The 21085-nt window shown below is 37.6% G+C and overlaps 2 protein-coding genes across 2 annotated transcripts; both read right to left on the bottom strand.

Moving 5' to 3' along the window:
• Positions 1–151: 151 nt before the first annotated feature.
• LOC130433987 (uncharacterized) lies at positions 152–10246 on the bottom strand. Its single transcript, XM_056763797.1, has 4 exons — positions 10064–10246; positions 6408–9045; positions 5327–5360; positions 152–3720 (listed from the first exon to the last, which is right to left on the bottom strand). Exons 2-4 carry the CDS (start codon positions 9033–9035, stop codon positions 1064–1066), a joined length of 5319 nt encoding a protein of 1772 aa, XP_056619775.1. The 5' UTR covers positions 9036–9045; positions 10064–10246; the 3' UTR covers positions 152–1063.
• A 1999-nt stretch (positions 10247–12245) lies between these two features.
• On the bottom strand, positions 12246–14221 carry thbd (thrombomodulin). Its single transcript, XM_056764556.1, has one exon. It carries the CDS (start codon positions 14047–14049, stop codon positions 12436–12438), a length of 1614 nt encoding a protein of 537 aa, XP_056620534.1. The 5' UTR covers positions 14050–14221; the 3' UTR covers positions 12246–12435.
• Positions 14222–21085: the final 6864 nt, after the last annotated feature.

The raw sequence follows: 21085 nt of genomic DNA, 5'->3' as shown, positions 1-21085 counted from the left end.
ACAAACTATCTTAAACTTGAACATCAGTGTGTATTAATCTTTGTTCATGTTAGTTAATACAATTGTTTAAATTCAATGTGCTGTTAGTAATGTTAACACTTTTGATTCCATAAATGTGAATGCCAAATTAACATCAACTGAGCTTCATGAATGCTGTAGAAGTATTCTTTATTGTTAGTTTATGTTGGCTAATCCATTAACAAATACAACATTATGAAAAATGAAATGTCTCGAATTAAGCCACAGATCTTTGTGCAAGGTTGTGCAACACCTGTGGAATGATAGAAAGTGGTGTCTGTAGTATTCGTGTTTACGTGTGGAAGGTAAGAGAATTATATATCAAAATTTAATGCATTTTATATACATAGATTGTCATTATACAAAGAGGAAAACGGAGCTCGAATCAAAATAAATCTTGGTGAAGGCCCAGGAGCAAAGCGAGGAATGGAGTTATTTAGAAAATTAAAATCAATTCTAGGAAAATTAGCTCTCCATATTTACAGAGTGAAATAATTTGTCAGATTTCTTTAAATCGTCAAGCGACATCAAAACAGTGTTCAAGATATTAGTTTAAAAGCGACTTTGCTTGTACTGTGTTTGCATTGTGATTTCTTAAAGATTGAAAGATGTGTCATGATCACATCACGGTTCTTCTCTTTAGGTCAGATGAGAGAGAAAAACTAACTTGTTGGAGGCTTAGCTGTGCTAACTTTCAAACATTTTGTCCTGTTAAAGGGACGGTTCACCCGGAAATTAAAATTCTGTAATTTACTCACCCACAGGTTGTTCCAAACCTGAATTCATTTCTTTGTTTAGCAAAACAAAAAGGAAGATATTTAGAAAAATGTCAGTAACCAAACAGATCTCATCCCACATTGACTGCCATTGTAGGGAAAATAAATACTATGTGAGTCAATGGTGGATTTGATCTTAGTGTTTAGCAGCTCAAAGACATTAAGACAGGTTTGGAACAATCTAAGGGTGAGTAAATTATTCATTTTGGGGTAATCTGTCCCTTTAACACTCTTCGTCTGCTAAGGTGATGAATCTTCTGTAACTATAATCAAACTGCAGTGTCTTCGTGAACGCTTGTTGCTTCAGTCTCTCTCCCGTCTGCTTTGGCTTCTGTTCGTTTCACCTTTGTGTCTTTTCTGATGTTGAGTATAAGCTGCTCATAAAACCACTGTAAATCCTGACTGTCGTCCGGCCACACGAGGAATCTTCTGTTCTCGATGTAGGTTCTTAGTTGTTGGTATTTGAGTAACCTGTACGGGGGGATGTTCCCCACCACCAACACAAGCAGAATATCATTCAGCTCAACTAACATCCTGCACTGCGCCAGTGTGAAGGTTTCCAAACACCAGCCGTCCTTCAAGAAGCGCTCCGACACCACACAGAGTGTTTTCCGACTGCTCTCAATAGCGTTTCTCATGTTGGTAAGATGGTCCTCTCCGGGTATGAAGTCTCGCTCCTCAAAGCAGCAGTGAAGGACGTTCTGATCCGAGAACTGCGAGTCCAGCTGCTTCAAAAGTGCTTTCTCCACCCACTTTATATCATCGGAACTGAAGCAGACGTACACGTCGTACAAGAACCCATCCGCTTCGGGATCCATCAGGTTTAATTTTTCATCTGCAAGCTTGGCTGTGAGTCGTTTGTAAATCTTAAAGACGTAACCACGGCAACGGATGTAAATGATGGTGATGGCGGTGAGTAACACGACGAAGGCCGCACAGACAATAAAAAGCACACATCTCAGATTTTCAACGCCCTTTTCATCCTCCTCGTCTTCACATTGTATGCTGGAACTCAAAACAGGAATCATGTAGTGATCTTCAGGACTGGCACACGTCACGTCTTCAGCAGGATGAACGAGGATGGTTCTAGACTCATTTAGCCACGTCTGAAAGTCCTTCAGGGTGCAGTCACACCGGAACTTGTTTTGTTTCAGACTGAGATGCGTGAGAGAACCAAAGAGATGCGGATCCACTGAATAAATGGAGTTATATTCCAGATTAAGAATCTGTAGACTTTCGGGGAATATACCAGTGGGGAGGTACTTTAAAGAGTTGAAGGACAAATCTAGAAAGGTCAGAGATGTTAGATCCTTGAAGATGTTTTTAGGGAGGGATTGTAATAAATTGAGGCTCAGAGAGAGCTGCTGTAAGTGATGAAGATGTTCGAAGATGTCTAAACATTTTCCACGTGACCAGAAAAACTCCATATTTGTTGTTCCAAGATTGAGGATTTGGAGTTTGTGTGGAGGCACTGTGTGAGCCTGATCGTAACAATCCACTAACCCGTTGTTTTGGAGATTGATTTCCAGCATTTGAGGAAATCCCTCTAGTATCGCGAATAACACTGTCATAGAAGTCAGTTTGTTCGAATTCATGTCAAGGGTTGTGAGATTTCTAGACATGATGGGCAATTCGTAGGGTAAAATTGTAATTTTGTTTTCACCTAAGTAGAGCTTCTCCAGGTTCGGTAGGGATGCACATTCATGTGTGGATTCGAGAACATTTCCTGTTAAATAGAGATTCTTCAGATTTGAAAGTCCTTCAAGTGACCCATGTCTGAGTTTCCATATATGATTGTAGGACACATCAAGCACTTGAAGTTTAGGTAAATTCTTAAAGGTGTCACGATCAATGACGCCCAAGAAGTTTCTGGACAGGTTTAGCGTTTTTACATGCGTCACACCCAAAAATGCATTGTTTTCGATCTTGTTGATCTGATTTTGTGCAAATGTCATTTGTTCTAGACGCGGCAAAGAACCAAACACTGAATGCGATAGAGCAAAGACACTTGATCCAGACATATCCAAATCCTTCAAACCACTTTCCCGAAGTCCTCTGAAAGTGAATCTATCTGGATCTTCTGAACCGTTAAAACCAGAAGATCTGCCAATGCTGCGGTCGCTCAGAACAAGAGTTTTGATTTTGGTTCCAGTGACGGCGTCAAAAAATCTCTTGGCCGTGTTCACTTCAAAGCCGTTTCTAGAGAGGTCAAGTGTACCTATGGACATGTTCTTCAACGGGTTTCCACACTTGTCCCATCCTGACCAGAACTGATTCATGTTCTGTAGTTTCATCGAGGACAAGATGAAATGTGTGAAATGTTTGCCTTGAAAGTTCAGCAGCTCTTCCTCACAGATGCTCTTCACTTTTGTGCCAGAAAGATCCAGAATGTTCAAACTTCTCATGTTTATAAAGAAAGGTGCGGGACGGATTCTCTCAATGTTGTTTTCACGCAACACAAGCTTCTGGAGAGACACCAGCGGTTTGAGGACGTCACCGGACAGAACGGAGTCATCTAAACCGCACTGTGTGAGGGTGAGAGTTTTCAGATGATGTAATCCATTAAACGCTTCTGTCTCTATCTGCAGCGCCTGGTTGTAATCCATATGAAGTGAGGTTAGATTTGAGAGTCTTCTGAATGTATTGTTCCTGATCGTGAGTCCTGGTGTTTGACGCTTTAGTATGAGGACTTGCAGACGCTCAAGGTGAGAAAAGGATGTTTCGTTGAGTTCAGTAATGTTGTTGTTGCTCAGATCCACATACATGGTATATGTCGGCAGATCCGGCACTTGTTGAAGACCTCGATCTGTGCAGTGAACCTCAGAGCCATCTATTAAACACACTGAAGTGCATTTTACAATCTGAAGGCTGATGTATAATACGACTGTGGTCAGGGATGATGTTTGTCTTGGTGTCATTCTGAAAGCTATGTCAAAAACAAAAACATGAAGAGAAATATTTGTCAGTTAAATTATTATTGTGATTTATTTATATCATGTAGGCTATTTTGGAAACCTGGCACTACAACATCCATGTAGGTTGTGTAAGAAACTGTGTCTAAATCGTACAGAATCGGACAAAGAGGTGATTTTTCTTGTAAATTAACCGAGGTCTTACTATAGTAAAAGTAACCATTTGTTGGTGGATTTAATGCTTTGTTGCTATTTGTTTAATCACAGTTTTACAACAAATATCATGGTTAAACTGTTATCAATTTGATACCGTGTTGCATTTTTGGTGTCTAGTAGTACCATAAATACCATGGTTAAAGTTCCCGTGAAGCGGAAGTTTGCGATCGTTTTACTTCCCTATTTTGACGCATTTCCGAGTGAACTTGAATTTCTAATGAGAAACGTAGTTTCATCTTTTTTCTGCGATTTGATTGGATGTATAAAACAGCCGTTGCATTTTTAAATGGCACTGGCAGCAGACTGAGAGTTAAAGGGGAGGAGTTAACGGATACTTAGCCCAAGCCGTCTAATATACGTCATTTAGTGATGGATAATTTCAGGAAGGAAGTGCATTTTCAGATTGTAACTAAAGATTATGAGGACACACGAATTTTAAAAAGAGAATGACCCACGTTAAAAAACTATTTACAATAAACGCTCCAATATCTCATGAAAAAAATCAGAATTGTCATTTTTTAATTCACTGGGACTTTAAACTAAGATTGCTGAATAGAAAAGCAATTCGTTTTCGTTACAAATTCAACTTCGTCTGAACTGTCTCTGTCTGTCACATAAAAACGCAAATTCAGCTCAGTATGAAAACAAGGAACTAAATGTAAGTTTATAAAATGAAAGTCTATATAATTGCCCTCACGAAAAATGTGTATTAAAGCAAAATCATTTTGTTAACATGGTTTTTGTTTTATTTCTTAGTAAAACCACATGGTAAGTTTCCGCCAGGAATTAATCTCAATACTATTTAAAATGAACGAAGCTTGCTTTCGTGATCATTCTAGGGTTTCCTAAATATTTACTGCACCAAAGCTGCGAACTAACAGTTCTAAGTAGCCTGTTATAAACTGTTACGTTGCGCAGAACCTACGGCGCATGACGTCACGTATCGCGAGAGCTCGAATTTGCTTTGGAAACGCTCTCGCGATATTTAGAATTGTACCCCGATGGGTTCAGTATGCGCAGGGCTTAGCGGATTGTCCTCTGCAGCCTCCGTCATTTGTGAGATTTAACACAGAGTTCGTGTTTTATGATAATAATCAAAAGATAGTTTAGTGTCTTACCGTTTTGGTTATGAATCCACACAGTTACTCTGTGAAGATGACGTGTTAAGGTAAAGTATCTCAACAGAAACTCTGATGTTGTCCCTTCATCTCCTCAGTGTTTCCTCACAGTGTTGTGAAATAGGAAGCGCTTGTATTGCTGCTTTTCCGGTCAGAGATCCTCAAATCATTGAACTAACGTTCAGGATAATTTATGCAAACATCTATTTAAATTATTGACTGCGATTATATAATAGATTTTTTTAATAATACTGACTTTCGCCATTTTAACAATCCCTATGCTTACCTCCTGAGCGATTTGCTATAATTTTTATTTTCACCTACATAAAATTAGTGTAGTACACATATGTAAGTTTTTACTATAGTAAGCGATTTCCTTACTAATCTGTAGTATGTTTGAAGAGTTTGGTTCCAAAATAATAAAATCATGTGTTTTAAAATTATGTTATCACGTTTTTATTGTGTAAATTATCTTTTTTTTTTTTTTGTTAGTTATTCCTGCTTAAATAAGATTAAACAACTGCAGTTTGATTGAAATTCAACAATAAAAAAATTATTTAATTTTGGACTTAACTCCTCATTCTATTATTAACCAATACTTGTTCATGTTAAGGCTACTATTAAAATAGGTAAATTGATACTGTATTATACTTCATATTTACTAAAGTTAGGGTAAAAACCACTATAGAAATCTTTACTTCAGTTTATTAAAGTAAATACTAAAGTACACTACAGTATTTTACACGAGGGGTTTAGTGATTTCCTGTAAGTGTTAATATCCGGTCAGCTTTCCTATGCTTGCGTTTTTGCATGTGTAAATATTAGCTTTGCTGATAAAACTCTACATTTCTACATTCTTATTGGCTTAGTCATGAACCCTCAGAGTTGGCAAAAAGAACATTGTGTTTCAAAGTGTTGTAATTAAACAGTCCGTTTTCCCAACGATTCTTTCAAAGATGGTGTTCTTTGGCAATCTGGAGGTTTCAAATACACTCCATCATAGCTCAGAAGCATAAAGTCCGGCCCTAGATGTTTTTAAAGAGGGAATGTGCATCTTCCCAGCGGCCTCCTGCTTACATCCACGTCTTAATGCTGTAACAGAATAAATGTAGCTTTGGATGTCCCAGTGCTTTCATAATCTCACAAGAGAATGTTTCCGTGGTGATTTGTATAACAATCTTTCATCACATATCATGAACTGATGCATCCTTACGAAGTTAAACATTGTTGTTACCTGTTTGGAACCTAAGTGTTTAAAATGAAAGATGCAAATTTGCCAGATTTGATCTTTAATATCAGAAAACCACAACATGATAAAAAAAGAAACAAATACTCCACATAAAATATCTGAAACACTATAATCAAACTGCAGTGTCTATATGAACCATTTCAGTCTCTCTCCCGTCTGCTTTTTCCTCTGTTTGTTTAATCTTTGTGTCTTTTCTGATGTTGTGTATAAGCTGCTCATAAAACCACTGTAAATCCTGACTGTCGTCCGGCCACACGAGGAATCTTCTGTTCTCGATGTGTGATCTTATCGGTCTGTATTTGAGTAACCTGTACGGGGGGATGTTTCCCACCACCAACACAAGCAGAATATCATTTAACTCCTCTTCTGTTTTTTTCTGCGCCAGTGTGAAGGTTTCCAAACACCAGCCGTCCTTCAAGAAGCGCTCCGACACCACACAGAGTGTTTTCCGACTGCTCTCAATAGCGTTTCTCATGTTGGTAAGATGGTCCTCTCCGGGTATGAAGTCTCGCTCCTCAAAGCAGCAGTGAAGGACGTTCTGATCCGAGAACTGCGAGTCCAGTTGCTTCAACAGTGCTTTCTCCACCCACTTTATATCATCGGAACTGAAGCAGACGTACACGTCGTACAAGAATCTATCCGCTTCGGGATCCTCTCGCTTTCCATCCACGAGCTTGGCTGTGAGTCGTTTGTACATCTTAAAGACGTAACCACGGCGACGGATGTAAATGATGGTGATGGCGGTGAGTAACACGACGAAGGCCGCACAGACAATAAAAAGCACACATCTCAGATTTTCAACGCCCTTTTCATCCTCCTCGTCTTCACATTGTATGCTGGAACTCAAAACAGGAATCATGTAGTGATCTTCGGGACTGGCACACGTCACGTCTTCAGCAGGATGAACGAGGATGGTTCTAGACTCATTTAGCCACGTCTGAAAGTCCTTCAGGGTGCAGTCACACCGGAACTGGTTTTGTTTCAGACTGAGATGCGTGAGAGAACCAAAGAGATGCGGATCCACTGAATAAATGGAGTTATATTCCAGATTAAGAATCTGTAGACTTTCGGGGAATATACCAGTGGGGAGGTACTTTAAAGAGTTGAAGGACAAATCTAGAAAGGTCAGAGATGTTAGATCCTTGAAGATGTTTTTAGGGAGGGATTGGAGAAAGTTGCCGCTCAGAGAGAGCTGCTGTAAGTGATGAAGATGCTCGAAGACGTCTAAACATTTTCCACCTGACCAGATGACCTCTATGGATGAAATCCCAAGATGAAGGAGTTGAAGTTTGCCTGAAACAAACGTCGTCTGATTTCTCTCATGGTGACATTTGAAAAACGTGTTACCTTGAAGAAAGATATTTTCGATGTTTGGAAATCCCTGCACTATTGTGTACACATCCGACAGGTCAGTTAGTTTGTTAAATTCCAGGTCAAGAGTTGTGAGATTTTTTGCAATGTTTGGTATCATGTACAATGACGTAATTCTGTTCTCCCCCAAGTAGAGCTTCTCTAGGTTTGGTAAGATTGCGAATTCATGCACCGATTCGAGACTGTTTGCGGTTAAGTTAAGTTGAAGTAAATTGGCGAGCCCTTGAAACGACTGATATCCGAGCACTCGTATGTGGTTATACGACAAATCGAGCACTTGAAGTTTGTCTAGATTCTGAAAGGTTCTAGAATCAATAGCACCCAGGTAGTTTCTGGACAGGTTTAGCTTTAATAAACTTGTGGTGCCTAAAAACGCATCGTTGTCAATCTTGTTGATCTCATTTTGTGCTAATGTCATTTGTTCTAAGTCTGACAAAGAACTGAAGACGGAAAACTGCAGAGCGAAAATATACGACTTGGATAGATCCAAAATCTTTACGCAACTTGCATTCAGTCCTTTGAATGTGAATCTATCTGGATTTTTCAAATTCTTAAAACCGAAAGAGCTTCCCATGCTGCTGCTACTGAGAACAAGAGTTTGGATTTTGGTTCCAGTGACGGCGTCAAAAAATCTCTTGGCCATGTTCACTTCAAAGCCGTTTCTAGAGAGGTCAAGTGTACCTATGGACATGTTCTTCAACGGGTTTCCACACTTGTCCCATCCTGACCAGAACTGATTCATGTTCTGTAGTTTCATCGAGGACAAGATGAAATGTGTAAAATGTTTGCCCTGAAAGTTCAGGAGATCTTCCTCACAGATGCTCTTCACTTTTGTGCCAGACAGATCCAGAATGTTCAAACTTCTCATGTTTATAAAGAAAGGTGCGGGACGGATTCTCTCGATGTTGTTTTCACGCAAAACAAGCTTCTGGAGAGACACCAGCGGTTTGAGGACGTCACCGGACAGAACGGAGTCATCTAAACCGCACTGTGTGAGGGTGAGAGTTTTCAGATGATGTAATCCATTAAACGCTTCTGTCTCTATCTGCAGCGCCTGGTTGTAATCCAGTTTTAGAATTAGAAGATTTGAGAGTCTTCTGAATGTATTGTTTCTGATCACGAGTCCTGGTGTTTGCTGATCCATTCTGAGGTATTGCAGACCGTCCAGATTAGAGAATGACGATTCATTGAGCTCACGGATGTTGTTAAAACTCAGATCTACATAGATGACGTGCGCGGGCAGATGCGGCACCTGGTGAAGACCCCTATTTATGCAGTCGGCAAGTAAACCGCTAACTGAACACAGCGAGGTGCATTTCACCAGCTGAATGTTGAGACACAATCCAAACAGAATATGAATGAATGAAGAGTCCATTCTCAGAGCTCTGTGGGGAAAAAACAAAAAAAATTACACACTTTAGCAACGGTTTATAATTGTAAAAAAGGATGAAAAAGTATATTTGGTGAACAGTGTTGGGTGGAACTAGTTACTAAGTAATTAGTTACTATAATTTCCTTACTTTTCCCTTGAGTAAAAGTAAGGGATTACTCTATTTTTCTGTAATTTAATTACAGTTACTTTTGATGTAATTCAACTAAATTCTGTGTGTAATATAGTGGGATTGACAATAAAATTCAAAGTCTAACTTTAAAATGTTTGCATTAATGTATAATTCTCACATTTGTAATACTTTGATCAGTCAATAAACTACTTTATGTAGTTTTACATCACATATTTGAAATAATTAAGGGAAATTTCATGTCTGTCCTTGAATCACTTAATTTATTACTAATTACTTTCAATAACCTATATCAACCTTAATAAGTAATGAAATACTTTGTGGAGAGAGTCATTTGTACAGTTATGTAATTACAATATTGAATATGTAATTAGTAACTGGTGATGAATTACTTTTTACCAGTAATTTACCCAACACTGTGTATCGATTAATCTGTAAATTAATTCAAAATAAATTGATTTCTATAGCCACCACTTTCAATAATTTTGGCAAAGTAGAAAACAAATTAATTATAAATAAAACTAAAGAAATTAATGAATAATTTATAATTTAATAGATATAGAGATAGCATATTATACTAGGCCTATATTATAATATATATTGTACATTTTTATACTATTGTTGTATTACTCAGCTTTGATATTTGTGTGTTTTTAACTTTAAACACACTTGTATACAATATTTGGTTATCATGTTTCATTTTCATTGCATAACAAGTTCAAGGTTCGGTGACTTAAGAGAAAAACTGCACTACATCGCAAAAGATCTTAAACAATGTGAATCTTACTCGCACTCTCATGTCAAAAAGACGAAGGATTATTTCATGCACGTGCAGATTTAAAGTTCACGTTCAGTAAAGTTAAGCGAAAGTTTAGCGTCTTACCGTTCCGTTCTTCTCTCTTCAGCGCCTTCTTCAGTCTTCCGATCGGTGTATAAGTTTCATTGTAACAGCAGTCCTATAGATGTGTATATATAGTATATAGAAGCGATGACGATAATGTGGAGATCTCCCTGTGTTTGTCTCCCTTCATCTCATCTGTGTTTCCCAACATTTCTGCGGTGGGAAATCACTCACTTGCTCAATCTCTCGTGTTCCGGTCCGAGTTCCTCAAGAACAAAAACACTGAAGACAAACCAAGGACAGAATTATGTAATATACACACATAAATATAATAAAGTTCTATACTTTTTTACATTGACAACAACAGTGATGATTACAATAGTACAAATATTTAAATTAAATATGCATGTTTATATTAGGTTAAATTAAGATTTTATTAAAATGCTGGTCGTTAATATTGCAATAATTAACAGTTATAAATACGACTGTAGTACTTTTAATTGTAATTGGGGTTGATGATTATTATTTATTAATAGGTTATTCAAATATTCGTTTTTATATTTTTTATTAAATGACAATATTATTATAATAAAGTATTTATTTACTTTTATAAACTAACCAGTTCAACCAGTAAAAGATTGATCAAAATAATTATTTAATAGACACCAACTGCAGTGACTGAAATGTTTTTAATTTACGAGTAAGATCAAACGTAATGTTCGCTTATGATGTAATGTATTTATTTGGCCACTAGATGGCGACATTCACCAACATCACCGCATTTATAAATCACTTTCAGGCAACTTAACTTTAAAGTTTGCGATTATTGAACGTGTCTTTTAGGGAATCCTTTCAGTTTGGTTTTAACTGTATTTTCTGTATTATAAATAGTGAAATGTAATATAAATGTTGTGTAGCATAAGCACACACTGGTCACAGCTGGAAATATTGATTAAGTTGATTAACGTTTAATAACATGTTGCATATCAGTGTTGCAACATTTGTCAATTATGACGTCTAATCAACTGGGTCATTCTCAAATAACCAGAGACTTCCTGACTTCAAAAAGTCAAAAAATGTATTCAGTTTTCATGCCTAAAATTTGATGATTAGTATTCATAGGTATGATTACATCGTTAATCAACTTGAATCTCAATTATTATATTTGACTTATTATTTGCATGGAGTTTTCTGTCATTGGTGTAACACCAGTGACAAATTCCCACGAAAGGCTAATTTTCCAAAATGATGGCCTAGTGACCTCAAAACTAGGCACACTAAAATCCATACATTATACCGATATATATGTTTTTTCCAATGAAAATCCTTCATAATGACACAAACTAAATCAACAATGATTCTTTTAAAGAACCACACCAAAAAACAACATTTGAATCTAAATTTCTAATTTTTAAGGAAGGGACACTCTTCATGCTTGTGCTTGAACAGAGCGTCTTCTTTGTTGACCTTTGACCTTGTAAGTAATTACTTGAATATTTTTACTCTTTCAATATAATAGTAAATCATATGACAGATATAGTTTTAAAATTATTTGTATTAATAAATAATTATTTTGGGTTGCATATTTATGCATTTATTAGGCCCGATACTTCTTTAACTTTATTAAAAAATAAGTGAAAAGGAAATGTTTATACACCATACAAAAGAGCTAAACGGGAGGGATTCATGTGTTTTTCAAGTACAAATTCAAATAAATTAGAAAAAAAGATGCAATACTATAAAGACTTAAATAACATTAATCCTTATAAAAAGGCGCTGTGTTGAGAATTAATGGCTTAATCGAGTGGATGTTTTTCATTTGGAGGCTTTTAGCGTGCCTGTAAAGTTAGGGACAGGTTTGTGAGCATATTTTTACAAATGACCTAACTATTAAGCAGCTATTTTCTAAAGGTGAGAGTGAAATGAATATTACTGAAGTATTAAATATGAAGTGTTCTTCAAGCCAAAGGCGACACCTGCCAGGATCCCAAACTCCCATCAGGTCACAGAAACAAATAAAAACATCTTTAGCCAAACCATGCAGACTCATTTAAGGGACCAGTTCTCCAAAATAATAACCAAACACACATTTCAAAATAATATTCTTAATTATCATAAGTTAAATACATTTTCATAAGCATCATTGTGCTTATCAAATAATGATCTGTACTTTGAGAAGCACAGAGGTTACAAGGCAAAACATAAAGGAATAGAGTTAGACGTGTTAAATATCAAAATAATATTTATTCTCTTTAGACAAATATCATTATAATACTGAAAGTGTTTTCAAACGTGTGCAATGTGTCCAAAAAAAGAATTTCACAAAAGTTACATTCAGTCGTTTTACCTTACAAAAAACAAGCATGTGCATTTTCTCCAGTATGTACATTTGTCCGTTAGTGTGGGCTTTGCGTTTAGGTTTCTCTCTTCAAATATCTGTTGGGGTAGGACAGATACGTGTTTTTGTCAATGATCACCTGTTGAATATCGTAGATCTCATCGTGACCTTTGTACACATCATAGTGGTGCATTTTACTTCTCACGCAGTGCGCGAGGCACACCAGTAATAGAATAGAGATCACAGTGCAAACCATTATTCCCAACAGACTCCCAGCTGAAAGTGACGCGGGCTTAGCCGCCGGGGGTCTGCTCGGGGGTGTAAACGAATCGAAAGGGTCCGAGGTGCCCGAACCCTCAAATTCATCTTTTACACAAATTCCGTTGACAATGAGCCTGAACCCTTCGTTGCAGGAACATGTAAAACTTCCAGGTGTGTTCTCACATCCCTGGTCACAGTGTCCACTGTCGCATTCGTCTATATCAAAGCAACTTTTGTCTTCAGCGATGAAGCCGTCCGGGCAGTGACACTGGGCATTATTATTGATGTCACAGTCTGCGGGACATTCAAATGTAGGACAGTACCTTTCGCATTTGTGCATGTCCTCTTTCGATTGCCTGAAACCTTCACCACACGAACAGTTGTAACCGCCTATAGTGTCTTCGCAATTGTGTTCGCACGGTCCCGAAACGCACTCGTCTACGTCCACGCACGGGCCACCCTTATTATCCTCAAATCCGGGTGCGCATTGACACTTAAAGCTGCCGAGCGTGTTGACGCACTCTTCGTTCGCACCCGGACACGCACTCGTATCAGTGCATTCGTTTATATCTTCACACGCCTTTCCATCCGCGTGCAACTGGAATCCCGGGCCACAGGCGCACACAAACGTGGCGCCCGAACTGAAGCACTCATATGCGCATCCAGCCCGCGCGCACGGGTCATCATTTTGGCTGCAAGTGACCCCGTTCATGTCGATTTTGAACCCGACCGGGCAGATGCACACGTGGCCTTTTGGCGTCCTGTCGCAGTTATGTTCACAACCTCCACCAAACACTTCACAGCTCCAGGGTGCTTGAATCCACATGCCTGAATAACAAAGGTAGCGCGTCCCCAGCGGCTGCGCGGTCGCTAAGGATCCACTGGGAATTTTGTTTAGGTAATCACTCGTAAATCCAAAAGGGGTTTCGTATGATGCATTGGTGCCCAGCGGCTGACAGTTGTCCGTGTTATTGTATTCACACAAGTAGCCCTGTAAGATCTCCTGACACGATCTTTCGTTCCATGTCTGCGCGTTTTTGGATACGGACACGCAACGCGAAAAACACACCGCGTCCGCGATTTTCCAGTTGCTGTAGTGGGTCGTATCGTCCCCTGTGACCCACTTGTATCCCTTCAACCCGCCGGTTGAGTCTAAACACCGGGCGTCGACGTATTCCAGTCCAAGCCAAACGTCTCCAGTAACGTTGCCGTTTTCTAGTAGATCCGACAGCACGCTGCTGGTTTGTTCCGTGCGCACGCTCATCAGATGTCCGCCTCGTTCTTTACACGCGCGGCTCGCCGCGGAGAAGTTCGCCGTGTTTGCGTGGATACTGAAGCACTTTTCATCCTCGCAATGTCCGTTATTCGCGTTCGCGGGACAAAGCCCGAGAAGAACGAGCGCCGTCGCCATTCCCAGCATTTCTCTCATCTCTGCTGACGCGTTATGTAACGATGTTCGCGTAAAGTTGCGACGTTTGTAAAGTGTCCAAAGTCATGAGTTGAAGGAGCTCCGAGCCGCATTTATAACGGCATCCATGTCTCACAGAATGAAGGAAGTTCGTGTTATCTGGCTGAGCTCCCAGAGTTCCGCTCACATTCTCTGCCCGTCAAATCACACACCAGCTGATACACATCTGACGATCGCATTTCCAAGTTACCACGAATAGATCTTTAACTACATGTTTTGATGTCTGTCTCTTCTAAGATATATAGAAAGATACCTGTAGATAGCATCTTACTTATTTTTTATTAATTTAATTCATGTTAAATTAATTGGATTTAAAGGACTTACATTTTTATTAATTATACTTATATGCACAGTTCAAGTATATTTTTAGGTTTACTTTATGTGGTATGTAATAACTCAGAAGGGCTGATCCTTGGCAGTAAATTGGCCCACTTTTTAAAAGTGTGTTGTTAAGTATACTTCAAGTGCGACAGTAGTACACTTTGAGTACACAACTACAGTTTACTGAGATGGACACAAAAGGTAGACACAACGTATAGTTATTTCAGTTCATAAGAAGTAAACTAACAGCACACTTAAATGATATTATATTTTGAACCACATTAAACTACAAAGTGTTGTTTGTAAACAAGTAGTGCTACAGCTTTTGCATTCTTTTTAACTCAACAACATTATCTTCGGACATGTTCCAGTATATTGACTGTTAGAGGAAACCCTTTGGAAAGCCAAAGAAAATCTTGATGCAAAACATCATGCGGTGCTTCGAGCTCCTGTGAGATTGTGTTTCAATGCTAAAGACCCGTCTCACTGTTTGAGATGAAATCTCAGGACGTGTTTACATCATTTATCTATATTCTTATTGATATTTGTTATTTGTGCAGACTTTAGTTTAAAATATCCAATCTTTCACGGGCTGCTACTGTTGTGTCATTGTTTTATTAAACGATTAGACGTGAGAAGGAATTTGGGCGGTTGAATCATGTGAGGGCCGTGACACCAGTCTGGTGACTTCAATTTATCCGTGGGTACGTTTGATATAAAACGTTTGTTATCCAGGTGGAAACAGTGAGTACAAGCAGCCTTTATCAATGGGTGGAAATAGGCGCTTGATTTATCAGTACAGCACATTGCTATTAAAACATCCACTTAAATCAACGTTTCCATGACCGCTGTGAAATTGGGTGGAGGGCGAGTCTCTGAGCAGAGGCGGTTTATTTAGTTTGTGATAACATCAAAGGTTTGTAGATGTGTGTGTATGATGACAGATTAAACAGAGAGCCATGCATCCCGCCCGGAACTACTGCGTGTCAAACATCAGCTTGAGTCACACAGGTTTGAAATGACATTATGATGAACAAATTATGTAAGAATTCTCATTTTTAGGATGTCTATTTAAACAGAAGTCTTCAGGAAATCCAATCACAAAGACATTCAGGCTTCCAGAAAACTTTAGCAACCACACGGGAATCTCATGGCAACTATTTTGAAGAACCCGGTCTACACCTTTTTGTTGCAGTTACTTAAGACTTATTTAGACGTTGAATCAGATGCATATCGTTGTGTTTCCAGACACAAATGAGTGAGTTGGTACTGGAACGGGTGCAGTCAATTCCTTCCTGTTCAGGTATTCTGTCCGAACAAAAACTCTCTCCACTCACATCCTCAGGAAAGAGGGAAGGATATTCTTCTTTTTAGTACTTAAATCTTTTTGGACATTTAGGGGGATAAGTCAATGGCTCCTTAAAGAAGTAACATCCATATGAAACAGGATTTGGTCCCTTAGTAGGTAAATGTTTTATAATTGTAGTAAATCACGTCCTGTAATATTTCGACCCAAAATAAAGGAAGTCGGTATGAAGTGTGTTTATTGTGATTTTAAGAGGTCTGGACGATTCAAAGGGTCTCAGCCTTTTGTAAAATACAGATAACACCTCCTCCCTGTTTTACAACAGCAAATCTTTCCTCTTCTTGTTTGTGGAAGCGTCTGAGCTCTGGGTTTATTGCTTCAGCGTGCACAGATGAGAATCTCTCTTTGTGTTTTTGAGCATGATTGAATGTGATGGTGGGTTTGTGGAATGACGTGAGATGAGGGATACGGCTCAGAAGAATGTGTGATGTGCTTCAAACTCTCGACTGAAGCTTAAGAAATGAAGCTGAATCTTCTCATCGACTGAGGAGAGTGACATGACAGGAGGTTTAAAATCCTCTTACTTTAATGTGATTTAGCAGGTTTTCTATGAGTACAGTACAGATGTAAATGTAACACTTTACAACAAGGTTGTGTTAGCGAACATGATCTGATAACGAACCAAAACAGCATTTATTAATCTAGTTTATACATATTTAAAGTCAAAAGTCTAATAAAATAAGTGCACATTGACCCAACATCACTTAGTTAAGTGCAGTTGTGAAAATAAAATACGTTTAAATATAAAATACAAATACAGAACTAAACTCCAACGGACACCAAGGCACTTTGACGTAAAACACATTCTTCAGTTTAAAAATCCATGCATTTTTGTTTTAAATGATTGTAAAAAAAGTTTTTTAATGTTAATCTCAGTATAACCCAAAATGATAAATGAATCCCCATCAGTTGACTAATAAATCCCGTCTTTATAGCTCTAGGATATCTTCGGTGTCATGTCTGTAATTTCTGAAGGTTTTGGAGGATCTAGATTTAATGTCTTTTAATTGATTAATGTATCATGTTGTGTGTGGTTGCCAAGACATGATTGTTGTTGTCAGGATGTTCTGAGGGGGTTTATGTATTTTCTTAGAGGTTTCCAGGTTATTCTGGGTTTGCCTGAGAACATGACAGCACATCCCTCTACCCTGCTGAAAAATGGAAATTTGCTTTTTCCATTGAAATCATTACAAAATTGTTTGTGTAGTGTGTTTTGGGCATTTTTCCAATAGGATTTAACATCTCACCAATATAATCAATCACACACCAGTAGAACCATTACAGTTTCCATTCAAACCAACACAAATTCATTTAAAACCATTAAAACCTCTTTAATGAAAAAAAAAACAGAAACCAATAAAGAAGTAATAATGGTTTTAATGGTTTTAAAGGATTTGTATCGGTTTTAAAGGAAACTGTAATGGTTCTACTGGTATGTGATGGATTCTACTAGTGGGATGTTTAATTCTACTGGAATAATGGCCAAAACATACTATAAAAAGGAATTTGCAATGGTTTTAATGAAAAAGGCAAATGGTTCATGATGGTGTTTTAATGGAAACCGTTAGAATTTCTGTAATGGTATCTGTTGGGTTTCTATTGTTTTTTTCAGCATGGTATGATCTCTATATGGTCCTGCTGAAAAAAACAATATAGAAATTCTACTGGTTTCCAACACAAACACCATTATAAACCATCAGCTGTTTACCATTAAACCATTGAAATATTTATCTGAGTAGTGTGTTTTAGGTCTTATTCCAGTAGGTCTTATTAAGTATTTCTGAAGGTTTTGGAGGATCTAGATTTAATTTATTGATGTATGTGTGTGGTTGCCAAGACACGATTGTGGTTGTCAGGATGTTCTGAGGGGGTTTATGTATTTTCTTAGAGGTTTCCAGGTTATTCTGGGTTTGCCTGAGGTCATGACAGCACATCTCTCTACCCTGCTAAAAAAAGAACAATATGAAGCCTATAGAAACCATTAGAGAAACTCTAATAGTTTCCATCAAAACCATTACAAATTCGTTTGTAGTGTGCTTTGGGGATTTTCCAATAGGATTTAACATCTCACCAATATAATCCATCACACACCAGTAGAACCATTACAGTTTCCATTCAAACCAAAACAAATCCCTTTAAAACCATTAAAAATTCTTTGATGGTTTCTTTTGTTTTTTTCAAAACAACATAGAAATTCTAGTGGTTTCCATTACAAACACCAATATCAACCATCAGCTGTTGACCATTAAAACCATTTAAGTAGTGTGTTTTTGGTCTTATTCCAGCAGTTTTTAATGTGTTCTACTGGTTCAGATAACATCCCACCAATAGAACCGAACACTACCAGACCCGAATATAGTTTCCAAACCAGTACAATTACCATTATTAAGTCCATAAGAATGCTTTTTTTATTTTTGCATTACGTGTAATGGAGTGAAGGTTTATTTGAATCAGTGCTATAAGTGTAGAAGCAAAGCTTCAGCAGGAAAACACGACTGCAACTAACCGCATAATTCTCTCATTCTCTTGCACAGAAATGAGGCCGCATCAGGGAGGGAGAATGTGGAGAGCGTCCGGTCTCGATGCTGGAGTCCTGCAGGACTTTCTGAAGCTATGAGCTGTACGTCATTACAGTCATTCAGCATCAGTATGTTTCATGTGTAGAGATATTGTGTATCTGTGTCATTATTTACTGCACTTCTCATGTTTTTCGTCTGGTTTTGGATTGACACGAGTTTTGGTAAACGATGTCAGAATCTCCAGCGTCTTTGTGTTGTAACGGTCAGGATCTCAGTCGTCAGAGTTTGAACTCAGATATTACAGCTGGTTATATTTGTCTGCAAAGGGAGCCAGGAAATAACTGCAGCTTTAATATGAGTCATTTACTATTGAAATCATCACACATTATTGCTTTCCAGCTGAAAGAGAAACACAACGTATGTTTTGGTATCTTGGTTTGTTTCTCCACTTCAGAGTACATTTATGATTTTTTTGGGGTATTCTGCAATCTTCGGATTTGGAGTACTATTGTTTGCCTTCCTATAATTTACCATTAGATACGTTTTTTATTATCTCAGTTATTTTTAATTGTGTCAGATATTAAAAAGATCTCAGCTTTGATTTTTCTTCTTCTGGGGATGCCAGTAAAGGACATTCATTCATTAAAAAAGATTACTCAGTAAACCTAGGATTTTCCCTTTTTCATCATGTTTAGCAAACCCACTGTAATGAAAGTCTGGTCATGCGATGACGTTATAATTTGACCAATGATTTTACTCACAGCACAAGTAAATATGTGTCCACAGTGACTAACTGTCTGAATTTCAGTCTTTGACATCACTGTTGACGTCCGTGACATAACTTTTTAATATTCACGTGGCAGAACTCACTCAGACAGACCTCTTGAGATATTTTTTACTCTGTTATTTCTCCTACATCAGTGAAACAAACATAGAATTTTTTTTCTTTAAGTCGCATGTGCGTCTCAGATAGTTCTCATGAGAAAAAGAGTCAGAAATGTGTCATACGAGTTTGAGAAGAGATGTCAAGAATGTGTCAAACTGAGCTCAGATTTGTCAAGTCTGTCAATCAAAAGTCAATATTATTGAAGATCTCAATATCAACTCGACCATTTCTCATCACATTTACCCAAATCCAGATTATTTTTACCTGTATTAAAATTCACAATAATATTTTCAGTTTTTAATTCATATGAAATTTTATTGATTTTTTGGGGGAGTGAACTCTCTCTTTCAGCAGCGCATGGGAATTTATAATTTGAATGCAAATGGAAAAAAAATGTAAATGTAGAATTGCTCGTGTGTTTAGATTTATTGTTTGGAAACGAAACATTTAAGAATCTCTTCCACGAACACTAAACAAACACACGAAAGTCAGCGTTCTTGGAGAAAACAGCTGAATAAAGCGCACTTTTCAAGAAACGTACGAGACTTCCTGTCACTTCCTCTTGAGACTTTTACAGCGTCGTTTCCATGGCAACCTCTCATAATTCAGTATCACTGAAGGTCAAAAGTCCTTACTTTTCGCTGACAAAACAACCCTGAGAGACTGCTGACCTTAAACACAGAGATTTCAGCTTCCCGCTTTCCATATGGAGGCTTTAAAACATCGGTAGGCGTAGTTCAATAAACATCAACACTGCAAAAACACAGATTCTTACGCCTTTTTTTGGGTCATGTTTTCCAACACAATTATCTAAACATTCTTAAAACAAGATATGATTACATTTAGTTCAGAATTGTTTAAGTTTAAACTTAAAACAAGAGAAAGGTGTTTGGCAATGGGATAATAACATGTGTTCTTTTTCATTGTTTTTACAGTGTTTTATAATTTTGCTTCTTAATTCAATTCAATTTTATTTATATAGCGCTTTTCACAATGTGCATTGTTCTCAATCAGTCAAAAAAAATACAATTTTAGAAAGGCAGTCATGTCATTTGTTAACTATGATAAGAAAATGTAAATTTCTTAGCTATTGCTTGTCAATGTGAAAATAATAAAACACTTAATGAAGCAGTTGGTTTGAAAAAGTTTTTGTTCAACCCGTAGAGAAGTTTGTATAATGCCTAAAGTGTTTTTATCACGACTCAACTTTCACCCGCTATCATTCGGCTTTGTAAAACATTTATGTTGGACTCTGCTCAAATGTGTCTCCCTCTAGACTTCACTGCGCAGTTAAATTTTCACCGATATACAATACATCCATACATTCTCATTAGAAACAGACTCTTCCTGTTTCTTGTTTGGCACATGTGTTGCCATTGAAAACTAATGTGATATTTTTAGTCACCTGCTCTCATGAATGCTGGAGACCTTGAGTGTTTCTAATGAGACCTCGTTGACTTGCAAAGCTTCTAGAAAATGACAATAGTTTTCTATATTTATCATGTGCTGCACTGAGCTTTGAGACCATAGTTTTATTTTAAGCATGAATTATTTTGCAGGATTTGCACACATGGCTCGGCCAAGCTATTGTTTTGAATGATGTATTTGCACTGAAAATCATTTTTGCTCTCAATTGGAGATGCTTTGAGTTCATTTGCAGCTCAATGGTTGTTTAAACACATTATGTGTAAATGTATACACATTTAGTGAAATAGCATGAACTTCTGTCTTGAAAAACATTGTGATCAAGACTTTGTGATAGACAGACAAACAAAAATATTAAATAAGTGAATATTTTTATATATGTATTTTAAAGTGATTTATTGAATCACTTGTTTTGATTTGTTGTTCTTTTAAACAGTACTTCAAATGTTGAATGTGCATTAAAGTCTATATTTGTGGAAA

Source organism: Triplophysa dalaica, chromosome 13 (assembly GCF_015846415.1).
Source record: "Triplophysa dalaica isolate WHDGS20190420 chromosome 13, ASM1584641v1, whole genome shotgun sequence".
Taxonomy (NCBI): Eukaryota; Metazoa; Chordata; class Actinopteri; order Cypriniformes; family Nemacheilidae; genus Triplophysa; species Triplophysa dalaica.
This window is presented reverse-complemented; position numbering and strand designations above follow the sequence as displayed.

What these genes read in the sequence shown, in the direction of transcription:
- LOC130433987 (XM_056763797.1), bottom strand. Translation starts at nt 9,035, where the DNA reads ATGGACTCTTCATTCATTCATATTCTGTTTGGATTGTGTCTCAACATT. An exon ending in TGGTTCATATAGACACTGCA is followed by an intron (nt 5,361 to 6,407) that starts GTTTGATTATAG and finishes AATTTTATGTAG; the next exon opens with GTGAAAATAAAAATTATAGC. An exon ending in TATAGCAAATCGCTCAGGAG is followed by an intron (nt 3,721 to 5,326) that starts GTAAGCATAGGG and finishes TTTTTGACATAG; the next exon opens with CTTTCAGAATGACACCAAGA.
- thbd (XM_056764556.1), bottom strand. Translation starts at nt 14,049, where the DNA reads ATGAGAGAAATGCTGGGAATGGCGACGGCGCTCGTTCTTCTCGGGCTT.